The following is a 26,180-nucleotide window of genomic DNA, read 5'->3' on the forward strand; positions in this document are numbered from 1 at the left end:
CATCAGGCTTCTCCACCTTCCCCCACCCCCGCACCGAAATATAAGACGAGCAAAGGCAGGAAATCATCTTGAAATCAAAGGAATCAACTGCTTGGAGACAACCACATTAAAGAACAGCCTTTGGTCATGCCCATGGAAGACAAGTAATTCCAGGTCAATAAAACAGGATCAAAGTCACAAAGTCCAAGCTGCAGGCAGTCCAGACCATGCAGGAGGGAGGCACTGGGTCGGCCAGCCGTCACCCTGGCTTAGGGTCCTCTCAGCCCAGATGATGGTCCTACAGACCCAGTCATGTCTCTTAGAACCTCATTTCCTCTCCCTACAGCCTCCTTTCTGCACCTCAAGAAAGGTTTCTGATGACAGCCAAGCCATAGAGGAATTTTTAATTAATAAAACCCAGAAGGAAGATAAAAGAGCCACCCTAGCAACTGGCCAGATAACAGCACTTGGGTGCACTTGCAGAGCCCGTATCAAGCTCCAAAGATAAAGGATTTAAATATATCCCACTCGTCATTTTTTAAAGGTTTACATTGGTAGCACTCCACAAAGAACATTCTCATTAACTTGAGATGGCCTGAAATTAGCTCTTAATTTCCCTATTTCTAAGATATTATCTGGTAACAATTCCTCTGCCATCTAGGGTAATTATACTGTAATGCCAGCCGGCCAGAGATGAATGGATGAGGGGTTTGGGGAGCCCGGAAAATGTCTAAGATGACTGACCTCAGAAAAGGCCAGTTAGGGAGATAAGGCAACTTCTCTAAATGATCTCTTGTCATCAATAGAGGTGACTTTTAAAAATAAATACAATGGATCCATTTATAGTTCACATTAAAATATCACCAAGAAATTTATATGTGAGAGGGAACTGGATTTCCCCTGTAAAGTCAATGTTGAAAATATTTAGTCCAGAATCCTTGGGTGGGAGGGAGGTCAAGACACAGAATAAGGCTTAATGCTGGGGCCTGGGATCTGTAGCCAAGGTGGTACAATTAACATTCCCACTTCCACGTTTGCCTATCTTCAAAGCAGAGCAAAAAAGTAGACAATTCCCTTCTCATTCTGCCTGACTTCAGGGTGGGGTAAGGGATACAAGTGCCTCTATAAAAATAAGATAATGTCCATGGGAAAGTGAAACTGCAATAAAAAGAAGTCAACCTGTCACTCTGAGTTAATTACTAACCTCCACGAACCACTCCCTCCAGAGCAGAGAGGAGATGAGAGGCTTTGAAGGTTGGGAAACAGTTCTTCCCCCATGGCACAGGGCACAGGAATTAGACATTCTTAGCTTAGCCCTGTGTTTCTACCCTTCCACCAAAGCTCAAAAGAGAAGCTATGTGGTACAGGTTAGACATAGAGGGGGGCTGCTAGGGAATGACTGCCGAAAGTCAAGCAAGTCCTCTCAAGGTCTCTTTCCCTCCTGAAACCCATGAAATCTCACAAGGGCACCTCACAGTCTGTTAGGGAGGCCACCCCTTCGATCTCTTTCCTCAACAATCTGGGCACTGGCTGCACCTTAAAATGGGGGAACTTCAGTTCTGCTCCTGTGCTTCTCTCTGTGCCCAGAGGCCCACACATGGGACTTGTCCTTCAGGGAGAGCAAAGTTCTAAGCACTGTTCACATCCCCAGGTCAAGAACAGGTCTTCTGGAGGATCTAAGCCCATTCCGTCTGCAGTGTGCTCCAATTCCTGCCTCTCCCCCGTGTCTGAAAATCTGATATGGGGCAGGAAGATGCCCATCATATGGTAACTCTCTCCCAATCCATCAGTCGATTGTCCCAGGAAATGTAAGAGCTGCAAAAGGCAAATCATGAACCCTGCCCAAAAGAGAGAGCTATTAGGAAGACCCCAGGAAACCTCAACTAGTAGAGATTTGTAGGTGTTACAGGACTTTAAAGGAGGGTGAGCTCATGAGGGTGCTGGCAGGGACAGAGACAAATGGGACTTTACTGAAGCTTTAAGAGTATGTAGTGGTGTTTGGCTTCAGGCATGCTCCAAAGGGCTATGTCAGAGCAATTCCAGAAGGTTGAGCTTGACTTTCAAGCACTCAGAGTTACAAGGGTCTCCTGGAAGACTCAGAGATTCCAGGGAGAACCCATTGCAAGAGGTAATCTGCTGGATCTGGGCACCTTGGGCTGGCTATGCATGTCTACCCTGAAGAAGACATGTCCAGGGATCTTCTGGGCTGTCCAAGCTTGGGTCACTGTTCACAGGCTTCAGGGCAAATGCAATCACTGACTTCTCCCCCTCCACCCTCCATGAAACCTTTCCATACTGGACAGAGGGAGGGGATAGGTTGTCTTCTCCAAATAAATCACTTAGGATCATGAAGTTATCTTTCAGTCTGTTTTGAAAGAGTGAGACCAAGAAAGAAAAATAACAAAGAAACAAAGAATTTCCATCAAAAGGACGGAGGCAAATGGTGAACTTGAGAAATTTACTTAAAATATATCATTTAAGGCAACTTGTGGAATGGTATAAAACATTTGCAAATCATATTTCTGAAAAGGAGTTAATATTCAGAATATATAAAGAAGTCCTACAACACAAAAACAAAAAAAGTAAATAACTTAATTTAAAAATGAACCAAGAACTTAAAACATTTCTCTATAAAGATACACAAATGGCCAAGAAGCATAGGAAAAGATGATCAAAATTATTAGAGAAATGCATAACAAAACCATAATCATACCTATCAAATACATATCAAAATCACTTCAGACTTACTAGGATGGCTACTATAAACAAACAAACAGAAACAACAAGAGCTGGCAAGGATGTAGAGAAACTAGAACCTCTGGGCACTACCAGTAAAAATGTAGCGTGGTGCAGCTACTATAAAACAACATGGAGTTTTCTCAAAGAATTAAAAATAGAAGCACTATATTCCTACATAATCCTCAGATGATTAAAAATAGGATTACTACATAATCCAGCAATCCTACTTCTGGCTATATATCTTAAAGAGTTTAAAAGAAGAGATATTTGCACACCCTTCCTTGTTCATTCCAGCAGCATCACAATAGCCAAGAGGTAGAAGCAGTCCAAACATCCATCAGTGGATGGATAAAGAACATGTGGTACATGCATACAACTTAGTACTATTCACCTTGAAAAAAGAAGGAAATCTGCCGCACACTACAACATGGTTGAACCTTGAGGACATTAGGCTAAGCGAAATAAGCCAGTCACAAGAAGGTAAGTATTGTATGATTTCATTTACATGAAATATGTAGAGTTGTCAAAATTATAGACAGAAAGTCCTTTCTCCTAGGTTGTGGGGAAGAGAAGACAGGAATTGTTTAACGGGTATAGAGTTTCAGTTTTTCCAACATGAAAAAGTTCTAGAGATCAACTGCACAAAAATGTGAATACACTTGAGGTTATTGAATTGTATACAAAAAGTGGTTAAGATGGTAAATTTTATGTTGTGTGGGGTTTTAAACTACAATTAAAAAAATTTTTTTTAACATAAATCATTAGAAAACATTGAATAGGATGCAAATTTAAAGTTAGGCAATACGCGAGAAAGTAACACAAGAACTAGGAAGGATACGAGATTCCAGCAAACCCATTTCCTGTTCTGGGGGCCCATGCTTCCCTCAGCATCAGGCAGGAATCTATCCTTGCCTTGCTCCAGAAGTCTCCAGCATCAACTGTCCTCGTCAAGAATGAGCTGGCCAAAGCTGAAGCCTCCTGCCACCTTGGCATTTTGAAGGCTCAGGTCAAAGACAAATAAATGTGTACCTTTCTCAAACTGGAGCCATTTATTTCTCATTGCCTCGAGGAGGGGAGAGGAACAAAAAATTATGACTGCAATTAACGAAGCCTGTAGAGGCAAATGCACGTTAATGCGACTTGAAAGGGAAACCCCAGCTAAGAGCTGCCTGGTCTGTCCTGTGAATTTCCACCCCTGCCTTGTAAGAAAGACCCTGCAGGCAGCTTCACAGGTCTGCAGTCAAGGAAGAGAGCTTGGCTTGGGTTGGCTAAATTGCTCTGGCTGTGGCTTGCCTTGCACTTTTTGGGACCTGAGGCAGGGGAGTGAGAGGTGGCAGGGGAGCGAGAGGCGGCAGGGGGTGGGGGGTGGGAGGTGGAGACTTCTACCAGGACACTGGGTGTGTAGGAGTGTCCAGAGGAGCCTGAGGGCAGGGCCTCTGAGCAGGGGGCTCGTCAGAGTGGTGGTGGAGGCGGCAGTGGCCCACATAATTGATTCAGGTGCTCACAGCCTTTTCTACTGTCTGAACAAACCGCCCGTCAGAGCATCATGATAAGCGGAGGCGTGTATGTGTGATGCTGGCTCACATGCCGCTTGCTTATATATACGGAAGTGAGTGTTTATTCATTCCAGCTACAGGTTCTATAGTAACACTTGGAACATTTATAGGAAAACCTGGAGTGGCTCACCTACACTATGTACAACCTGCTTCCAGGATGAGCCTGACTGATGAGCCCGAAACGCTCTAGCCAGGGGAGATCCCCTGGAGAAGGGATAGGCTACCCACTCCAGTATTCTTGGGCTTCCCTTGTGGCTCAGCTGGGAAAGAATCTGCCTGCAATGCAGGTTCGATCCCTGGATTGGGAAGATCCCCTGGAGAAGGGAAAGGCCACCCACTCCAGTATTCTGGGCTGGAGAATTCTATGGACTGTATAGTCCACAGGGTCGCAAAGAGTTGGACACAACTGAGTCACTTTCTCTTTCAGAGAGGGAGAGAACCCTTTATTCCTTTCGTCTTCATTAGTGGGGTTTAATGTATTCAGAATCCCACCCCCGCCCTCCTTGCCACTCTCTCCAGCTTCCACAAGCTCTCTTTTGCCCACAGGTGACAAGGAGCCGTAAGAAAGTAGAAAAGCATTAGGTCATCCCAAGGGCATCTTCAGTTGTATCACGGTGTCCCCGTACTCGGGCTGAGACACCACGCGGGAGATGGCGGGAGACAGGGTCTCCTTCCTCTCCAGGGACTTGGGTGGGAAACTCAAAAATAAAAAATAATGCTGGAGTTTGGGGATGCCATGGAAGAATCCCTTCCCGTAGCCATACTGTTTGTAAATACATCCTAGCGACAGGAAGGCGCTTGAGAGGGGAGGGAGGTGGTCAGAGAGGGTGACAGCTAGTGTCGGGTGTGGGGCCCACTCTCAGGAAGCTGAGAGCACCAGGCTCAGTGGGTTTCTCAGAGCATGTCTCTTCTGAAGGCTTCTGAAAGACACCCAGCAGGTGTGTAAGTCCAAAGGAAATAAAGCAGAAAGACGGCATGACTGGGAGGGGAGAGGACTGCAAGCAGCTCAGTGTAAATCTCAAACTTCCACAAAACGCTGCCATTTTCCCCCAGGTTAATAAATGATGTCACTGACCTGTTGGATCAAAGCCAGTACCTCCAAGGGGGGATTCAGGACGGGGGACACGTGTACACCTGTGGCTGATTCGTGTTGATGTATGGTGAAAGCCACTACGATATTGTAATTAGCCTCCAATTAAAACAAATTAATTTTAAAAAACCCAATACCTCCAGATTCAAGTCACCTGCTTTCTTGCGGTGAAGTTTTTGGTTTTAATCTCCTAAGAGTTCATTCCACACCCTCTGACCAGAAAAGAAAGCCCAAATTTATACAACGATTTCTCCGCAGACCAGAACTGCTGAGGAGCATGCATATGCAGCATCAAGGTTGTCCGTAAGCGCTTTGGCAACCAACGGCCCAGTCAGATGGCGGCAAGTTAACCCTGAACCTACCTCGCCATCCTGAACTCTGCCCACAGCGCGTGAGGCCGACTGACTGAGCGGCTGGAGGAGGAACTGTGTGTGGCATCTGTCTTCCCAGGAGGAGGCAAACCACTTTCTAAATATGACCGCTTTATGACGAGGTTCGAAAAAGTAAGTTAGCTTCCGAGAAAGAACAAGGACTTTAAACAGAGAAAACAGCACAGCATGCCTGGAAGGAAGAACCAGGGGAGGGAACGCCTGAGAGGGCTTGACCAGGGGCTCCTGAGGGGGACCTGGTCTCACTGGAAAGCTGCCAGAAGTTCTCAGAGGAACCCAGGGCTACATGGAGATGAGGGCGACAGGTCAGAAGCCTGCCCCAGAAACAGGACACAGAGTCCTGTGGATCCCCATTCCTCCACCGACAAGCGCCCCTTCAAACCACAGACAAGTCTCCCCTGTGATCTACTTCTCCCCTTTGCGCGGTCACAGGGCCTTAGAGAAAATGAACTCCGTTATAAAAACCAATAAACTAAATGGTCAGGAACTTCCCTAGCTGTCCAGTGGTTAGACTTCGCCTTCCAATGCAGGGGTTGCAGGTCTGACCCCTGGTCTGTGAGCTGAGATCCTACATGCCCTATGGCCAAAAAAACCAAAAGGTAAAACAGAAGCAATATTGTAACAAATTCAATGAAGACTTCAAAATGGTCCATGTTTAAAAAAAAAAAATCTTAAAAAAATTAAACGGCAAATACAAACACACAATCCCAGCTTGCCAAGGGCCCAGCTGACACCTCAGACTCGGCAGCACCAGGCGCCCAACTCACAGTCACCCCCGCTCCTCGTTAGTAAGCAAAGCCTCTCACTGGGGACCCCTTGGAAGGGGGGCAACCGTCTGTAAACTCAGGACTGCTGAGACAGTAGGCACCGCTAACAGAAGCGAGGCATGACAGTGTACAGCGTATCAGGAGCACTACAGCCATAGTATTTCTACGTGCTACTAACAACCAGGAGTCTCCACGTTAATCTTCCCACACTGAAAACTCAAGAAAAAAACCAGATTCTTGCCCAGGGAGATTAAGAGAACCGGGTCAGATGCGGCCGCCTAACTTTCTCTGGGTCTTACATCAGAAGGCAGTGCTAAAGCACAGTTTTCTGGAAACTCAGTTACCTGAAAATGCTCATGGCACAGGGATGAAGGACAGAATTCGCCGCTGACAGCTCAGCAGTGCATTCCCAGGGCATACAGGCTCTTCTGCACGGCTCTGCCCAGGGAAATCGGAAGGACTGAGCCAAAGCGGCAGCAACGGAGCAGAGGGTAAGCAGGGTGTCCACAGCCACTCAGCAAGGGCCCTGCAGAGCGCCGAGAGGGAGCGTTGTCCTGGCTCCCCAGGCCATCCTCCCCTGTGCTCCTCCTCGCCTGCGAGGTGCCTTTTTCCCTACCATCCAGACCGAACTTCTCTTCCCCAAGTAGCTCCCCCACCACCCGGGTTCTCTTCTCTCTCTGAAAGACCCAGTTCAAGCCTCACCTTCCACAGGAAACCTGTCCTGACTGTGCCAATAAGCGTGCGCTCTTCTGCCTTGACGCTCACACAGCACTAAGTGTGCAAACCCTCACATGGACCCTGCTACCATTTATTCTGTTGTCTCTTGTATTACTCTCATGCAGTGACTTAATTCTTTAGCAAGTTCTCAAGGCCTTTGCGATGCCAGAAATCACGTGTCCTTCTTGCGTTCCTGCCATGGTGTGTGACACAGTTTCACTGGAAGCCCCGTGATGATCGCGAGTAGCAGAGATGGAGCCAGGCAGCCTCTCCCTCTGCTCAGGGAAGCAGCTGCTTCCAGAGGAGGTTCTCCTCTGCTACAGTCGGACATAGGCAAGCGCCAGCCCACCGGTCCACCACACGCTTGATTCTACCAGAGCATCGGCTTTTACAACGCCGCACTGCTATGGGTCTGAATTCCAATTTGAAGACAGAAGCCATGACTCTTAGGATATAAAGAATCCAGGGGGATTTCATCTATCATTAGCTTCATGAGGGCAGGACATTGATCATAAGAGAAGCGCCAGTGAGGTTTAAATCCAGTATGTGTCTTTTTAAGCAACTCCAGAAGGACCTGGAATGAATTTCAGAGAGACTGTGGCTCTGTTAGTTTTGAGCAATGGAAACTCAAGACCAGAGGGGCTGTGATCTGCAGAGGGTCATTCAGTGAGCTGGTGACAGCTCTGAGTCAAAAAGGCAGTCTCCCAGTGCCTATTGAAGTACACTATCCACATGCCAGGTTGCCTCTCCCTGCAAGATACACTACGATAACAGTCATTTCCACTAGGCTAGAACTGAATGACTACCCACAGTATCAACCTGTACAGCACTGGGCACAACTACAGCACTAAAGCAATCACCCTGACTGGTGACACAGTGAATGAGGCTGGACGACAGACTTAAATAAAACATAACTGAAACACAAAGCCTGAATGCAAGGTCACAGAAACCTCCGGTCTGATACTGGGCTAGCCCCCACCCTCTCTGAACCTCAGTGTCCCAGTAGGACAAAGGGGTGCCTGCAGGGTTTCTCAGTAAGGAAGCCACCGGTGCTTGACATGGTCCACTTTTCTGTGGGACTGTCCTCCATACTATCGGACACCTAGCACCCTGGCCTTGGGCCACCAAGTGCCAGTAGTGACCCAGTCACTGTGACAACCACAACCTCAAATGCCCCCTCCCCTCTGTACTTCACAATCCCCTGGTTGAGAACCCTCAAGAAGGTCTCCGAGGTCCCCGCTGGCTGGAAGATGCCAGCAGGAAGACACCAGCGACCGGCAGGAAGTGGCGCGGGCCTACCCGTAGATGTCCAGGACTCCAATGAAGGAGTGCTGCTTGAGGGAGGTGTGCAGGGCCTTGTTGACGTGCTCCACGATCCAGTGGAACAGCTGGGCATAGATGTGCTTGGCCAGGGCGTCGCGCGCGTTGACCACCTGCTGCAGGGACATGGTCTTGACGTAGGTCTCCGAGGTGGTGACCAGCTTGCGATGGCACAGCCAGTGCTCCATCTGACTGAGCTCCACGCCCAGCAGGCGGCAGAAGTCGCTTAGGTGTTCATCCTCAGGCTGGAAGAGACCCAGGAGAAGGATTCAGGAGGGGCGTGGAGGACAGACCACGCCCTCTCCCCTCTCGCCAACTCTAGGCCCCTCAGAACCCCATCTCATCCCCAGCCACTGCCCCAGCCATCTCCTGCACTCTCACACCACTGAGTGATCATCAGGGCCCAGAGAGTGTGGCTCAAACTGATAATACCTGCTGGTGTTAGTCGCTCAGTCGTGTCCTACTCTTTGCAACCCTGTGGACTGTAGCCCACCAGGCTCCTCTGTCCATGGGACTCTCCAGGCAAGAATACTGGAGTGGGTTGCCATTTCCTTCTCCAGGGGATCTTCCCAAGCCAGGGATGGAACACGGCTCTCCCGCACTGCAGGCGGACTCTTTACCCACTGAGCCACCAGGGAAGCCCTAAGGACCTGCTAAGGACCAAGTAATCAGCAGGGCTTTAAAAAACACCTCTGCGTCTGCCCTGTCCCTGCCTCCACTGCCAGCGGCTGCAGGGTAACGGGAGGAGAGGGTTTTCGAGTGAAGGAAGCAGAATGAGAACTGAGAGCTTAGGAATGGATAATCCACCAAGAGTAAGGGGCTAGAAGGCAGAATCACAGTGATTGCAACTTCCAGCTGCAGAGTAGTGCTCTGTCCACAGCCCAGGAGAGGGCCTCAGTTTCGAGCACTATCTCGAACTGACCCACGGCCCAGAGCAGCATGCTCAGCAACAAGCCCTGGGCTGACCACCCCTACCCCATCAGCAATAGCGCACTGACACTGCCTTTGTCCTAAGTTGCCAAGCAGAGCTGCTTTCACCTTAACCTCAGACTTACACTAAACTTACATGTGATACTAAACTCATAGCCCCAAACTTCCTAATATTCTTTAAGCACTTGCCACGTGGGGGAAAAAAAAGTGATTTTAGGTGGAAAGCTAGGACAAATGGTAAAAGTAAGGGACCAGTTTGACCAGGGAAGAACACTTGGGATGCTATAACTTATATTCACGTTTAGAGCTGGGAAAAATAGGAACGCCTTGCCATACAGGCAGGAAGCTGAGTCCCAGAGAAGTGCAAGAACTCACCCAGGTAGCCAGCTGCACGTGATCCTGACCCTTACTGACCCAAAGTACCAATCTTACCACGTGGCCCTTGAGTCACTGATAACCAAGTCACCCAGAGTCTTATTTCACCCAAGTGTATGAGTCTCCTGGGTCACCCTTGCTGCCCATTCACGACTCCCCCCAGAAAACCTGCTTCTCCTCTCCAGGTTCTTGCTGTATTCATTTCCACATCTGAATCCCCCAGGGAAAGCTGATAACCCAGCCATGAGCCTGCTGGAGAGCTTCAGGACTCCGAGGTGGAAAGGCAATCCAGGAACATCATGAGCTACCTCCTAATGGCCCTGAATTGCTTGTGGGACTCATTTTCTGATGAGACTGCCATGGAAGATGTAAATGTGGGGCCTGTCCGATGAAAATTAACACAGATAACTGTACCACTTTCCCAGGCCATTTTTTCCCTCCTACAGATACTTAAAATCCGTCTACCCAAATACACACAATTACAAAACAATAAAATGTCAGAGTAGGAAAGAACCTCCCCAAATCAGGAAGGCCACAGGTTTTCCAGAGTATGGCTTGTGGAGTCATAGTTACAAAGACCAGTAACTGGCTGTACCCAACACAAGTGCAGGGGTGGGGAGAGTGACTGTAAGTTGAACATGGGAGGGGCTTGTTAACATACCCTGTCTCACACACACACACAGAGAGAGAGAGAGAGAGAGAGATTTCACAGAGCATTTCCTGAACTAATTGACAAAGACCCTTAACTTCCTAAGAAATTGCCTAGGGTTAATTTAAGGTTCTCAGGAAAATACTTAGGGATCATCATTCTAATCCAATCCCCTTTATTTTTCACATGAGGAAAAACCAGGGTGAAATAGAAGACCTGCCTGTGGCCCAGAGCTCTTAACCAGGCTTCAAGCGTGGGCAGAGAATCAGCTTGGGCTGGGGGCGTGGGAGGACTCTGCCTTTTCACTCACTCGGCTGGTGGGGCAGCTGTGGCCACTTCTGGCCAAGAGCCTTCTAACCCTGCAGCTCTCCCCCACCCCCCCACCACCACCTGCCCTCTCCTGCAAACAGAAAGCCCTATGTGATAGCATTAAGTGCCTGGGGACAGCTTGGCAGGCAACAGGTTCAGAGGTAGCAGGTGTCCAACTTGTTAATCTGACCTGTTACCAAGAAGTCCTTAACTGCTAGGCAAAGCACTGAGCTGCATTCTCTGATATGTAAACGGCCCGCTAGCACAAACATGACCGCCCAAGGCCTGCCCGCAGCCTCTCTCCCCTCCCTGTCATCTCTCAGGTGAACACAGTACAGAAAGAACCATGAGTTCTGGAACTTTCTGATCATCACCACGGGATGGGTTCTTATCCGCTGTGGTAGGGCGTGGCTTGGCCGTAGATACTTCTGACCGTTGATTAAAGGTGATGACTGAAACTGATTTAATGCCATGCAATTACATTTAAGCTTAATTAAATGATGCTAAACCCATCAAAAATGGCCAGCATCATAGGCAGCAGATGAGTTTTGTGGGCCCCAATTGCCAAATTCAAGTAACAAATTGCCTCTGGTGTCCAAGTAATTGCCTGCTGCTGCATCTCCAAGGTAACTGTGGCAGGCAGGGAACATATTTTCATGCTTTAATTACAAATAAAAACTACCGAGCAGAAGGCACCGTGCATCTGGACCGACAGCCTTTCCAGCAGGAGGTCCACCCTATGTACCCGAGGCACAAACCGGAATCGCTACCAACCATTTAGTGAAGCATTTCCCGAGCACACACGGCATGCTCAGCGCTGTGTCGGGCACCAAGGGGGCGGACCCCAGGCTGGTGCAGGACCACCCAACCCCTGGGGACCAAGAAGCAAGGCTGGCGGTGGTCTGGGGGAGAGAGCACTGGCCAGGCTCTGACTTGGCTTTGCCTTGAACCGTCATGATGACCTTAGAGAAAGAGTTCCTCTCTCTGGGTCTTAGGTTCTCCAATCCTGTGAACGGAGGGCGATGTAACAACAAGGATGAGAACAGTCAAGAACTCAAGCCCTTGAGCCTTGTGCCAAGCGCCCCCACCTGCAGAAGGGGACACAGACTCAAAGGGGAGTCACTATCAGTAAACGGCAGAACCCAAGTTTGAACCCTGGCAGTCCTGACCCAAGACTTCTCTCTCCCAGTTAGTTCTTGACACAGCCTCTAACTGGAGAGCGAGACCTGCCTAGACCACAGACCTGTGCTCAAATCCTCTGACTCCCATCACCTCTCAGGGAAGGGCCTCCTGCACCACGTGGCGTCCACGCCTCCAGCTGCCAGGCGTCCTCCCCCATCCCTTCACCACCATCTGTGTCCTCTGTCCCCTCTCCAAGTGTGCCCGCTACCCCTCCTTCACAGCCTTTGCACACACACTTGTGGGTGCCAGTGTGCGTCAGGGCTGGAGAACAGGAGACACGGTCCCTGAGCTTAGAGGGGGAAGCGGGCATCCATGTGCTGCCGCCAGTGAACATTCACGTGCCTTCTCCCCTGAAGGTCCCTGCAGAGGCTGGTGTGGGAGATCCGCTAGAAGATCAGAGCAACACTTCACTACTAGCAGAGCCTTAGCTTTCGAGGGAGAGGGCCCCATCCTACCCCCGAGCATAGGTGCCCAGAGGCTCTCTGGCCCTGGTCCTCCCACTTCGCCGTCAACCCCGCCCAGGGCCCCTCCACTGGCTCACTGCGCCCCGCTGAGCCGAGGGGGCCCCGAAAGCCACCCATCTGCTTAGCGGGTGTCCATGGAGTCCTGGGCCCTGTGCTGGGTGCTGGCGGGACCACAGTCAGCAGAACAGTCCATGTTCTCATGGGCTTTGGAGTCTCACGAGGGACAGAGATGCAGCAAATCAGCACATAATAAATGTAAAAGTACAACCACCCTGAGAGGGTTGGAGGAGAGGGGTGAATGTGATAAGAACCCACGACGGGGGTGTGGCCAGGTTGTCACCTTGAGAAGAGGAGACCGGGGGTGGGGGTGGTGGGGGGAGGCCAGGGGACATCTGTCACTGTTCCTGCATTTCTCCACCGACACTGGAGCTCTCCAATGCCAATCTTTCCAGACTCACCTGTCCCCGGCACGAGCCAGAGTATGGGTGCCCTGAGGAACCAGGGGGCATTTACAGGGGTGTGGGGGGTAGAGAGGCACGGACACTCTGTGCTTCGCTGGCTCTAAATACTCAGGCCAGGGGTTGTCTGGCTTGTACTAGGGCCCATCCATCACTCCCCACATCAGTATGGCACCAGGTTCTCCACTCACCACAATCTGTCTCACAGCATCGTCACTGCCCTGTGACACACACACACGCATACACACACAGGCACACGCACATCCACGTCTGGGGACACCAAGCACGGCCCAGCACCAGTGTTTCCTGCTTTCACACGGACTGCAGATTCCATGCTGAGGGTGCTGGCAGCCCTCCTCGGCTCCAAACCCAAAGCTATTATTTCTCTTTTAGGGAAGATGTATGGGGGTGGGACGGGGCGATGAGCTCGGTCAAAGGTCTTCCGCTCCTTTGAGGCAGGGCCAGGTTTAGCGGAGTTATAAAATGCACAGCGGAAAAAGCATCAGCTTGTGAGTGGCGATGACACTCGTGCCCACGTTCATTATCCACAGCATTGTCTTCTGTATTTCCCCAGTTACTTCAATTCTAAGTCTTTGCTAGCAAGAATTGTGCTTTGTACCTCCCAGGACTTGGCCATAAATGGACACGAAAGACCTAAAATAAGCAACTGCAGACTCACTCACGCAAGGTCAGAAGACCAGTTCAGTCCAGCCTGACACCACACACCAGAGAGCACACAACACGCTGTCTGTACTGCTTGTGACTGGCGGTGCTCCCCCATCCACCTATGAAGACATTCTTTATCTACACTGGGCACCAGGAAAACAGTCATTAAGAGCATCTACAGAGCACTTCACAGTTTGCAACACAGTCTCAATTTTCTCCTTTGTACTGTCAAAATCCTGGCCACTCTTGTCATCAATCCTGCCTACCCGATTAGACTGTAAGCTCCTTGGGGTCAGTCACCAGCATGGTGTCCAATACCCCTTCACGTCCCAGCAAGCACAGACCAGAAGTACTCATGAGCTGACCACACTCTGTAGAATCCCATGGACTTCAGGACACTTGGGAAACCAAACCATCAAAAAGAATTTGTTGAATAAACCCTAAATTCCCTGCCCTCAGGGACAGAACCTTGATGGCAGCTGATTTGAAAAGGATTTGCTCCTTTAAAAAATTATCAGCAAGGAAACAGAAACCGTTCCTCTTAAGAATAAATAACCTATGAATGTCCTCTAAGTGCAAAGGCATCTCAGTTGTACAAAACTGGAGGGGCAGAGTGAAGTGTGCACACGTTATCTCCCACGCTGGAGGGCAACTTACTGATACTCTACAGGATTCACCATCGCGCTCAGCTTGAATCTCCACATTTCCGAGGTGCAGGATGGAAGCAATTATCTTAAAAATGCTTATCTGATGGGACTCTCTCACTCCTGGGGGAAAAAGAAAATGAATGACACTCAATATCCACGGTAGGATAGAAAGGATGTTTTACTTTCTTTTTAAGGACTTTGAAAAAAAATGTTGCATTTTCCTTTCCAGGCCAATGACTCCCTAAAATGATCCAGGATCCTCAGCAAGTAATTACTTCTCACAGTAACAGCTCAGAGGGCAAAGGGGCTCCTCGGACTAAAAGAGAAATATCTTCATGGTGATTGTCCTGATCAAACCAGATGGGTCACAGGACCGTTTTAACTTCTATGAGAGCAAAGGAGAGGCGGCAATCATGCAGACCCATTTTGGGCTTTATTTCAACCAAGCGCTTTACGGATATTTCTTATGAGTTTAATACGAATGGTCATTTATCTGCAATCCTTTTTCTCTCAATATAATATCCCACAAACATCTGTGGCACACATCTGAAATGCCAACCAGGGAAGAAGAGGAGAATTTCTCCTGGGGACACTGTTACAGGCTGGACAGACAGCTGTCCCTTGGCTGTCCCCCTAGGGCTACTGTTTACGACACTATATGCTCCTTCAGTTAGAGACACACACACCTATCCCGGAGCCACTGGCAGCAAATAACTACTGTCAAATTTGTTACTTATGCATGTAAGTTATCAAAGACATGGATAATGTCTTAACATTTATATTTAGCTTTATAGGTATTATTTCTTCTTAAAAAATATCTATTTATTTATCCGTTTGGCTTCAGTGGGTCTTCACTGTGGCATGTGGGATCTTTCCTTGTGGCATGCAAACTCTTAGTTGCAGAATGTGGGATCCAGTTCCTCAAGCAGGGATCGAACTCCAGTCCCGTACTTTGGAAGCTCAGAGTCAAACTCACTGGACCACCAGGGAAGTCCCATCATTTCTTTCTGAATTACCAAATATTTCAGACTTAAGGCTTCAGACAATAGAGTGAACACCAGTCAACCTACCATTCAGTTTAAGAGATAATACAATTACCCCCAAATTCCTCCCCAGAGGCAGTTACTTATTTTTAAGACATTAATTTACTCAAGCTAAAAAAAAAAAGTCAGTGACACCTATATAAATGGTAGTAAAGATACAAGGATCAAAGCTTTACTCAGATAATCAATAAAGTGGACAACCCAAACATGAACTAGACAAATTAACTCTAGATGTTAATAATGTTGGGCTTCCTAGTGGATCAGATGATAAAGAATTTACCTGCAATGTAGGAGAACCTAGGTTTGATCCCTGGGTTGGGAAGAGCCCCTGGAGGAGGAAATGGCAACCCACTCTAGTATTCTTGCCTGGAGAATCCCCATGAACAGAGGAGCCTTGTGGGCTACGGCCCATGGGGTCACAGAGAGTCGGACATGACAGCAACTCACACACACTGTCTAAACTTCACAGGGTGAGGGATTTCCTTTTTAATTTTTATTACTCAATATCTTCAAAACATACAAATTTTTAAAATTACAACGAATTCCTGTTCTTGTTTCATTATATCCCCAGTGCCCGGCACACAATAGGTGCTCAGGAACATGGGTGGTAGGATGATGATACTGATACTTGTTACACAGAGGGCAAGTGCTTGCAAATGTCTACAGAAATATAGGCATCATTCCAACATCTGGTTTTATTTCAACAAACCACAAACACAGCCAGAGGGTGAACATTTAGGCACATGCCCTGGTTCAGTGTAACTATGACTGGCAAAAGGAAGACAGGTTAAGCCAGAGGCTGAAACCCAGAACAAGACAGGAGGCGGACGGCTACGTACCTGTTTAGGGGTTAAAGCGCCAGGCTTGCGATGGGAGCCCAGAGGGCTCTCCGGTAAGTCCCATAGAAGAACAAGGGAAGTGGGTGCTGAGCCCGTCACTTTCCTCTCCCCTTCACTTATTCCTAGGGACCAATGACGTGTCAGTTTCCCAAGCCCTAACTACCCTGTCATGGCATGAATTTAAGTAGTAGATATTGAATGCCTGTTGAATCCTAATAGTAGTTAGGATTTCTGCACTATACTGATCAGACAGTCCCTTCTTAACACAGGATTCTCTGAATACGCTGCACCTCTTTCTGGGGAGCAACAAAACAAATTAAAAATAATCAAACACTAAAACCGCGGGTTGGTAGCCTACGGCCCGTGGCCCACCGCTGGTTTCTCTATATAAAGTTTGACTAGAATACTGTCAGTTCTTACTTTCACATTTTGCCTATGGCTACTTTTACACTACAATGGCTGAGTAGTTGCTACAAAATCAACGTGGCCCAGAAAGCCCAAAATATTTACTATCATGTCCTTTAAGAAAAACTTTGCCAAACTGTGGGATTTAAAAGATGGGACAGGCTTATTAAAGAGTAGGGAAGAGTGGCTTATTAAAGTAATTAATTTTACAAATTCCATGTGTTTTGGCAATCAAAGTACCGAGTCTCCTTAGGGCCTTGGAGGGTGCAACCTTCATCAGCTTAGGCCCACCACTCACACAGGGGCCCTTCTCCCTTCTGCGCAGAATGCTATCCGGCTCGGCGTCAAGTCTCCTCTAAACCTGCTCCCCAGCTCTGGAGAATAAAACAGCTGCGTGATGCTAGGGAAACTCAGGGGTGCCTGTTATCAATTTAGTATCTCTCAGCTTCAAATCTGCCCTTCTCTGCCCTGCTTGGTCACAATGGACCTAGACTGAACACTTCCTCTTGGCCTGAGGGTGGCATATCACACTTGGTCAGTAGAGGGTGCTGCGGGGACTCCGCAAGGCGAGAGCAGCTTTCCCATTCCTGGGTCTGGTCTGGATGTGAGAGTTGGACTATAAAGAAAGCTGAGCACAGAAGAATTGATGCTTTTTCAACTGTGGTGTTGGAGAAGACTCTTTAGAGTCCTTGGACTGCAAGGAGATCCAACCAGTCCATCCTAAAGGAAAACAGTCCTGGGTGTTCATTTGAAGAACTGATGCTGAAGCTGAAACTCCAATACTTTGGCCACCTGATGTGAAGAGCTGACTCATTGGAAAAGACCCTGATGCTGGGAAAGATTGAAGGCAGGAGGAGAAGGGGACAACAGAGGATGAGATGGTTGGATGGCATCACCGACTCAATGGACATGGGTTTGGGTGGACTCCGGGAGTTGGGATGGATAGGGAGGCCTGGTGTGCTGCGGTTCATGGGGTCACAAAGAGTCTGACATGACTGAACGACTGAACTGAAACTGGTCCCCTGCGGTCATCAGCACTCATCCTGGCAGCCTGGGCACCTCCCAGCTGAGAAACCAGCTGTGTCCGCAGGCCAGGCCCCCCCATTAGAAGCTGCTTCTGAGAAGTTCTGGCTCCACCACACCCTGGGGTATACTGCAGTCTGCTTATACAGACTAGGGCTGGCTCACACCCTGTGGTAGCTTCCTTCACCACCAGAGGGCTTCCTGACCTTGGGGCAGCTGCATCCCCTACAAGTGTTGGAAATCTCAGCCTGGTGTGGGTGGGGGGCTCTCCTCATCACTAGCTTCTGCACTGCATCTCTTCCTCACCCTCAAGATGGTCCTTTTATATCCACTGCTTCTGGGCCCCTGAAATCCTCTTATTTAATAGCTAATTATCTACTACTGCTCTTGTTAACAATTACAGTAATTTTACTCTGTTGGGATAACCAGTGTGGTTTATGTCTCATGGGTACAAAAAGCAGACCACATATATCCATCAGTTATCCAGAGAAGGGAACGGCACTCAGACTTCAGCACAGGAAGTCCCACTTTTCTCCCCACGTGGCGATCAGGGTGAACCCTGTTCAGCCATGTTTTATTTGGACCTTGGATGAAAGGTCCCTGATTCCCAAAGTAAAAGTGCGAAGTGTTAGTCACTCTCAACTCCATGGACTGTGGCCCGCCAGGCTCCTCTGTCCGTGGGATTCTCCAGGCAAGAATACTGGAGTGGGTTGACATTTCTTTCTCCAGGGGGTTTTCCCGACCCAGGGATTGAACCTGGGTCTCCTGCATTGCAGGCAGATTCTAATCCCCAAAGAACCTAAGAAATGCTGCTCTAGGTTGATCATACCTCTCAGAGGCCAAATGTCCATTAGGGAAGGGCTGGGAAAAGCACCAGGGCCCCCTGAGCCACTCTGTGGATTTCAGGCTAACTTCCCAAGCTTCCCCTTTGTTGGCTGCAGGTCCCAGGAATTTACCACTTCAACTTCCTAGTTAAGCATGGATTGTCTACCACCTTGGGGCTCTTCTCCCCCAGAACTGGCCAGAGAAGGGGGCAGTTTTCTCTAGCTCTACTGCTGACTCAATGGACATGAGTTTGAGCAAACTCCGGGAGTTGGTGATGGACAGGGAGGCCTGGCACGCTGCAGTCCATGGGGTTGCAAAGAGTCAGACACGACTGAGTGACTGAACTGAACTGAACTGCCCTTTAGGACTGAGAAGAACAGAGAGAAATTCTTGTTTTATGGATTCCACTGCTAAGCTCGAGATGGAAACAGCATCAACAGACATAACACTGCCTGAATTACAGAGCTGCCAGATCTTTATGCTCTATTTCCAACTTGGATCCCACAGTGGGGGTACATGGGTAGTTTCAGCCCCTAGGGCATGTTCTTTCTGCTAGAACACACTGCTTCAAACCCAGACCACAACACAAAAAAGACACGGCTCCTCTCTGTTTGTGTCGATGCCCTGAGGGAGTGAAAGGGGGGTCCATGGGGGTCCATGGTTGATCCGAGAGATCAATGCTCAAATCTTATTGTTAAGAAAGGGCATCAGAGCTCCACAGCATCGGTTTGGGAGCCTGCGGGTTAGGGTAGAATAAAAATAAGAAGATATTCACCAGGAGCCAGAGGGCTTCCCCACCAGCTTATTAAGTTTGGCAAGCCAAGCAGGACATTGCTGAGCTTTCTTGTCCGTGAAATCAAACCTCTAGTCCCCTCTCCCCATCCCCAAGCTCCTTACCAACGAGCGTGAAGGCTTGTCGAGTCTTCTCAAAGTCCTCAGCATCATCCACACCCTCGATGACTGTGTTTCCTCCCTGTGACGTGTAGAAGAAGTCCTCAGCACAGGCTGCGGTGGGAAAGGAAGTGAGGGGTCAGGCACAGGTGGGATGCTGCATCCTGGGTTCACCGCAGACCACGCCCCCAAGGATGCCTAAGCCCCTGAGCAAGCTGTCCCAGCCAAAGTTTATTCCCAGCAAGACGTGGAACCCTTTCAAATATCATCTTTTTTTTTTTTTTTAATTGTGGTAAGAGTCACATAAAACATACTATTCTAACCATATTTAACTACAGAATTCGGGGCTTCCCTCATAGCTCAGTTGGTAAAGAATCCATTTGCAATGCAGGAGACCCCGGTTCGATTCCTGGGCTGGGAAGATCTGCTGGAGAGGGGATAATCCAGCTACCAACTCCAGTATTCTTGGGCTTCCCTTGTAGCTCAGCTGATAAAGAATCTGCCTGCGATGCAGGGAACCTGGGTTTGATCCCTGGGTTGGGAAGAGCCCCTGGAGAAGGGAAAGGCTACCCCACTCCAGTATTCTGGCCTAGAGAATTCCATGGACTATATAGTCCATGAGGTCACAAAGAGTCGGACATGACTGAGCCACCTTCACTTTCTTTCAACTACAGAGCTCAGGGGCACTGAGTACATTCACACTGCTGTGCAATCTTGCCATCACCCACCTCCCGAATTTTTCACCTCCTAAACTGAAACCCTGTCCCCATTAGACACTAGCTCCCTTTCCCCCTCCCGACCCCACCCGCACCCCTGGGCATCTACCAATGTACTTTCTGATTCTATGAGTTTGACTGTTCTAGGTGCCTCGTATAAGTGGAGCCAAACAGGGTTTCAAATATCATCTTTATTGACCACGGCAACTGGGACAGAAGACTGAGGAACAAAAGACAGAAAACTACACTTTGGCGACAGAACCCGTTGCTTGCGTTAAACTGATACGTGAAAAAACATGAGAAAATGAAATGCCTGGTTCAACTTACAGTAGAATTCACCACAGATTTATCTTTAAAAGGCTCTGAGAAACATGTTAAAAAAAAAATGTACACCCACCCTAGCAGCAGACTTCCGTGCTCTGACAGCCTCATTTAACACATGAAGGGCAGTGACGTGCCCAGGGTGACACAGCCTTTTTTGTTTTAAACATTAGGGCACCATGAGCTATTTAAGCATGTGTGCAAACCCAGGTTGAGGCTCAGTGCCTGCTCTCAACCCTCAGTTTAATTCCTCTTCCGTCAGGCCTCTGCTCACCGCCTGGGGACGGTGAGTGAGCAGGCACCCAGGTCTGTCATCAACTCAGAGGCGCCCTCAGGGGAGCACATCGAGCAGCGAGCCGGGCAGCGTCTGCACCCCAGGGCTCAGAAGCTGGCGTTTCAGGAAACAGTTGCAGCCAATCAAAATTACCCTTGAAAGTCACTTACACTTTCCACAAACTAGCACCTCTGTGGGGCTACAACCCTGTCCAGGGCTTGGATTTGATAAGATGCCAACACTGGACACTGGCTGTTTTCCTTCCTCCCCTGCAAACACCAGCTCAAAGATCTTCTCTTGACCTGGGCACGTACAGTTGATGGCACATTAGCTACACATGCTTCAGAACAGCTTCCCGGCAACTCCCGGTGACCCCCTTCAATACCTTGTCCTTCTGATTTGATCTCCGAAGAATTTCTTCAGTCTCTTTCCTTCTTCCCTCCTGACTGCCACTGCCCCGGGCTTGACCTTCAGCTTCTGTTGTCTGGGAACTGTTGCAAAGGGCTCTAGACTTTTCCCCTGGCTTCTGCTCCTGTCCTTTTAAAACCCTCCTCCAAATCGCTGGAAACTGATCACACCACTGCCTGCAACGCCCCGTGGAGACCACTGCCCTCAAGGCAAAGGTCAAGCTCCTGAGCAGGGCCCCCTGGACTTCTGATTAAGTGGCCTCCTCCAAACACTCCAGACCCATGGCTCTTCCTCCTTCGCCACCTCTACGTCCCAGATCCGCCAGCTTCCTCACTGTCACTCCTCGGGCTCCACTCATTCAGGCCCTGCCGACCTCCCCTGCCAGATTTCTCCACTCCCCACCTCCGATCCTATGCTCCAGTGAGCACTGCACTCTGCCAATTCCTCCCACCAGCCCAGTCCACGCTATCAGGCCCAGCAAGGAAGCGGCAGAACTCAGACCCAAACCCCAGTCTCACACACAACCAGCAAGGAACACTGTACACAGGAACACACAGCAGAACAGCAGACATGTTTAACGAGGGAGGGCTTCCTGGAGGGGTCGTTTCAACCCCCTCTGATGACTGCAGGCACCTGAGCTGGGAGATGAAGGACTTCAGCCCCGAGCTCACTCACGGCCACAGCAAAAGCCCATTTTGATGAAGCAAGTGACATTAGGTCTTTGTGGAAGATGGCAAATTTAGATCTTTCGTTCTCACCACCCTGGAAGCTCTGACACAGAGTATTGTAACAGCTTCAGAGGTTTAATAAAACATCAGTTCTACGCCCCCTTCACATTTACCTTTCAAAACACCTCGTTTGATGATTTTTACAGTGTCCATATGAGGATGACTGAATACAGTCGTCCCTGTGTATCCATAGGGGGTTGGTTCCAGGACCCCCCCCAGATACTAAAATCTACAGATGCTGAAGTCCCCTATACAAAATAGAGCTTCCCCAGTGGCTCGGACAGTAAAGGATCTGCCTGCAGTGCGGGAGACCCAGGTTTGCTCCCTCGGTCGGGAAGATCCCCTGGAGAAGGGAATGGCAAAACACTCTAGTATTCTTGCCTGGAGAATCCTATGGACAGAGGAGCCTGGCAAGCTACAGTCCATGACGTCACAAAGAGTCAGACACAACTGAGCAACTAAAACTTATATAAAATGGTGTAGTACAGTCAGCTCTCTACAACTGTGGGTCGAATTTCAGTTCGCTGAATCCACAGAAGTAGAAACTGCAGATATGGATGGCCAAATGTATATTTACTCCCATTTTCCAGACAGGCAAACTGAGCGCCATAGGGTTTTAAGGGGCAGGCTCACCCAGGGTTTGGCCAGGCCTGGCAGCCCATTCCTTGATCACCCTGCTAAGGAGATGGTTATCTATGACATTCCATTGCTTAGACATAGATACAACCTAACTCATTATCAAAAGTATCTGCTGATGCACTAGAGTTGTCTGAGACTCCAAGAACACTAAACTGTCACACTGGAGGGAAGGAGGCATTTTCAGAATCAAACATCTGTCGTTGTCAGCAGCCAGGGCCCCGCCGTCTCACATTCTAAGTCAGACAGACCACTCCACCCTTCCTGGCTTTGAGTTCCCAAACTCCCAGGCCCTGCAGGGTAACTTCCTCCCACTGAGGTTCATCACTGCAAGGGTACCCTGGCCAATCACAGCATTCTGTAGTACAATCAAAATAACTGTCTTCCTTCCCTCTGCTTTAAGGCTGCAATCACCTCTGTTAACATCACACCCCAGACTCTCTTCATAGACAGACATCCCAACAGGCTGAAGTCCCTATTTACTTAGCCTGCCTGCATCTCAGCTCTACTTTTAGGCCCAGGAAACCAATCATCCCATCCCAGAGACGGGTCTCTTGTCCTCTAGTTGAGTCTCTCTCTTTACTTAGAATTTCCAAGGAGACAAACACCATGGAATCCCCTATTAACTGGTTCAGTGGATCAAACCAGTGTACAAAGGGGTCATGAAGCCAGTGATGAGAACAATGGACCATCAAGACCATGGCCCAGGGCTTGTACTTCACCTGGGGAGGCTGTACTCCGACTGGTGCAAGGCAAGAGAGGGTGCTTATAAAACTGTATCAATATAGCCATGGAAATAAAAGAAGAAGAAAGGATTTATTCCTGACTGTGTGACAGGAATGTGAGTCCACTATACCTCTTTTAACCAGCATTTATGCATATTCTAAGGCTTCTCAGGTGGCACTAGAGGTAAAGAACCCGCCTGCCAATTCAGGTGATATAAGAGACGTGGGTTCGATCCCTGGGTTGGGAAGATCCCCTGGAGGAGGGCATGGCAACCCACGCCAGTATTCTTGCCTGGAGAATCCTATGGACAGAGGAGCCTGGTGAGCTACAGTCCATAGGGTCGCAAAGAATAAGACATGCCTGCATGCACGCATTCATACTCGAACACACTATTAATTGTATTTTTTTTTAAAAATCTCACCCTGAGGTCATTTTAATACAACAAACCACCAACAACAGGGCAAAGGAAAGTGTGGCTGGCTGTCTGCACATCTGTTGTCCACTCCATCCTCAGACAAATGCACAGAACTCCTGCAGGGCCAAGGGGTCTTACAGAGATCTCTGCATTTGAACAACAGTTTAAGTGAAGAAAAGGGGGAGGAAAGTGAGGGATGTCTGAATATTCACCAGAAGCCACTGGCTAGTCCTTCTTTTATCTGATGTTTGCATCCACTCAACCAGGGTTATCAGTGGAACTAAAAATGTCAAGCTTCAGGGCTCACAGCCAATCCACCCTCAAGGCAGAAGACAGCCGCATGCCTGAGCGTGAGAGCTTATCAAAGGCTCTTCACGCCACTCCAAGATGCTCTCGGAGGGCACAGGCAGGTAAGAAAGCAAGAAACTAATCCAATTGGGTAGTTATTGAACTCTCCAGCCAGGGGCCTAAGGAGCTTGCACCTTGCTGAAACACGGAATAAAGAAAAGTCATTTCTCACCTCAATGCTCTCCTGTAAGTGGGGAAAAAAAAAAAAAAAAACCACGATGATTTCTTTCCTATTAAAGTTACATTTGGAATAAAATGGTCCAAATACAGCCAGATGGGTCTTGCCAGTATTCATTCATTTTCTATAAAATTAGCCCTAGAAAAAAGTCTTCATCCCCGGCAGGTTGGCTCTGAGAGGTCCTGCAGGGCCCGTGGGAAGGAGTGGGGGAGGATGGTGTCAGCCTTTCATGGCCTGCCTTCCTGGGCCCTGTGAGTGCGAGCCAACATCAGAGCCCCAAGCAGCCAGCTCACGGCAAAACCCATCAAACAAGGCTGGTAACGTTCACTCCTTCTCCGAGGAGTTTACAACCACTGGGGAGAATGTGCAAGCACCGAGCAGCTCGAGCAAGGCACAAAACCAGTGTCAAGCATGTCATCCAAGGCTTCCTCCTTTGGGGTCCAACTTAGACCGACTGTCCCTGAGCAGCTGTGACCCACCCCTCAGCACACCCTTCTCACTCTGTACTGTAAGCTAAGCAAGGGAAGGACCCACAATGTCTGATTCAACAGTACATCCCCAGGCTCAAACTCGCCTGCATAGGGTTCAATGAATGAAGGAACTGGTGCTAAAGCGCACGACACGGGCACTGACTGCTACCAGCCAAGTAGAGCAGAGAGCAAACAGGCCAGACCCAGGCTTGACCTACCTGATGTATTCTACCTCCTGGGAGCCTCAGCTGGAGAGGCCAGAGGTGGACCTGGTCCTGGGCCCTTATGGTGGCAAGGATTTGGCTCTGCGACCGCCAAGGCTCAGACGTCTACGTCTCTAACAGCTGCACAACAGCCAGCTAACCCCTGTCTAGACATCCAGCTCTGTACCCCATCTGCTAGTCCTGAACCTACCCACACCTCCCAGAACACAGATGACAGGCCAGGCCAGGCAAGCTGCGTGGCCTGAGGCTTGCCCTCAGCACACAAACCCATCTGGAGTTGGCCTGGAGGACTCAGCAGCAGGAGTCAGTCAATACTCAGAGCTAAGGCCCTGCATATAAGTGGGGGAGGGCTCCAGGCCCAAGGAGAGGGGCTGCATGGGTGTGGCGTGGAGAACTAAAGCCTGCTCGCCCTTCTTGCTTTGGCTGGCTCTCAGCTCCAACAGGGCATCCCTGGTGGCTCAGACGGTAAACAGTTTGCCTGCAGTGTGGGAGACCTGGGTTCAAGTCTTGGGTTGGGAAGATCCCCCAGAGGAGGGCATGGCAACCCACTCCCGTATTCTGGCCTGCAGAATGGAGGACATGGACAGTGGAGCCTGGTGGGCTACAGTCCATGGAGTCGCAGAGTCGGACACGACTGAGTGACTAACGTGTTCACTTTCTCGGCTCCGCTAGGTTCACATCAAGGCCCCTCAGCAAACAGCAGTAGCAGAAATGCAGGGTGAGGGGAACCCACCAGAAAGCTGTCCTCCTATCTGAGGGCAGCAGCAAGCTCCCGCTGGCCTCCTGCTCCAGCTGCTCCATCCCGGCCCGAGCGCTGCGGAGCGGGTGTGCACAAGCTGCCTGCCTGTGGGGAGGACCCCGCGCTGTGGTCCGGCTGGGGCTCCGGGTGCAGGGAAACTCCTCTCAGCACCCCCTACCTCACCTTCCACAGGGAGGTCCGGGATTCTCCGACGCGCCTCTGGAGCCATGCCTGTCTTACCTCTGATTTAGCCTCACCCCTTTCTTTCTTTTTCTTTGTCTCAATCCTCAAATGTGACTTAAGAGCGGCTGGGCTACACTTAAGCGGCATGCGTTACCTAAATCTCTACATCCTCGTGGTGGGGACACGTTTCTCATGGTGTCTCGAGTGAAACATACTTTCCAAAACAATAATGAATGTTAATTCGTTGAGGCTCTGCGCAATACTGTGCCACCCCCGGCCTCTTTTCCTCTCATTCTCTGGGGGCATGAAACTCACAGAGGTCTGAGGCTGGGCCCCCCGAGAGGCGGAGCTGAGAACCCCAGGATGGAGGACCCTGAGCAGAGCCCCCAGAAGCACCCCCTGCTGCCGCAGGACCCAGCCCCCCAGGACGGGCAGCACCCCCTTCACTTACTTAGTGCCAGCTCCTTAAATTCCGGAAGACTGGCAGCCGCACAGAGCTGGTAAAAGATGTGGTAATTCCTCTCGTCGTCTGCCTGGAGGAGAAAACACAG

At 49.5% G+C, this 26,180-nt stretch overlaps 1 protein-coding gene across 2 annotated transcripts in view; it reads right to left on the minus strand.

Moving 5' to 3' along the window:
* The window catches only part of MYO5B (myosin VB), a 334,782-nt gene that overhangs the window by 105,277 nt on the left and 203,325 nt on the right, over positions 1 to 26,180 (minus strand). For both annotated transcript variants that reach the window (XM_027526146.1, XM_027526145.1), the window contains exons 7-10: positions 26,081 to 26,162; positions 19,270 to 19,377; positions 14,248 to 14,357; positions 8,537 to 8,802 (exon numbers count right to left, since the gene is read on the minus strand). In XM_027526146.1, the coding sequence (XP_027381947.1) occupies positions 8,537 to 8,802; positions 14,248 to 14,357; positions 19,270 to 19,377; positions 26,081 to 26,162 (566 nt within the window). The remainder of the gene's footprint in view (positions 1 to 8,536; positions 8,803 to 14,247; positions 14,358 to 19,269; positions 19,378 to 26,080; positions 26,163 to 26,180) is intronic.

The sequence above is a fragment of the Bos indicus x Bos taurus genome, chromosome 24, assembly GCF_003369695.1.
Source record: "Bos indicus x Bos taurus breed Angus x Brahman F1 hybrid chromosome 24, Bos_hybrid_MaternalHap_v2.0, whole genome shotgun sequence".
Lineage (NCBI taxonomy): Eukaryota > Metazoa > Chordata > Mammalia > Artiodactyla > Bovidae > Bos > Bos indicus x Bos taurus.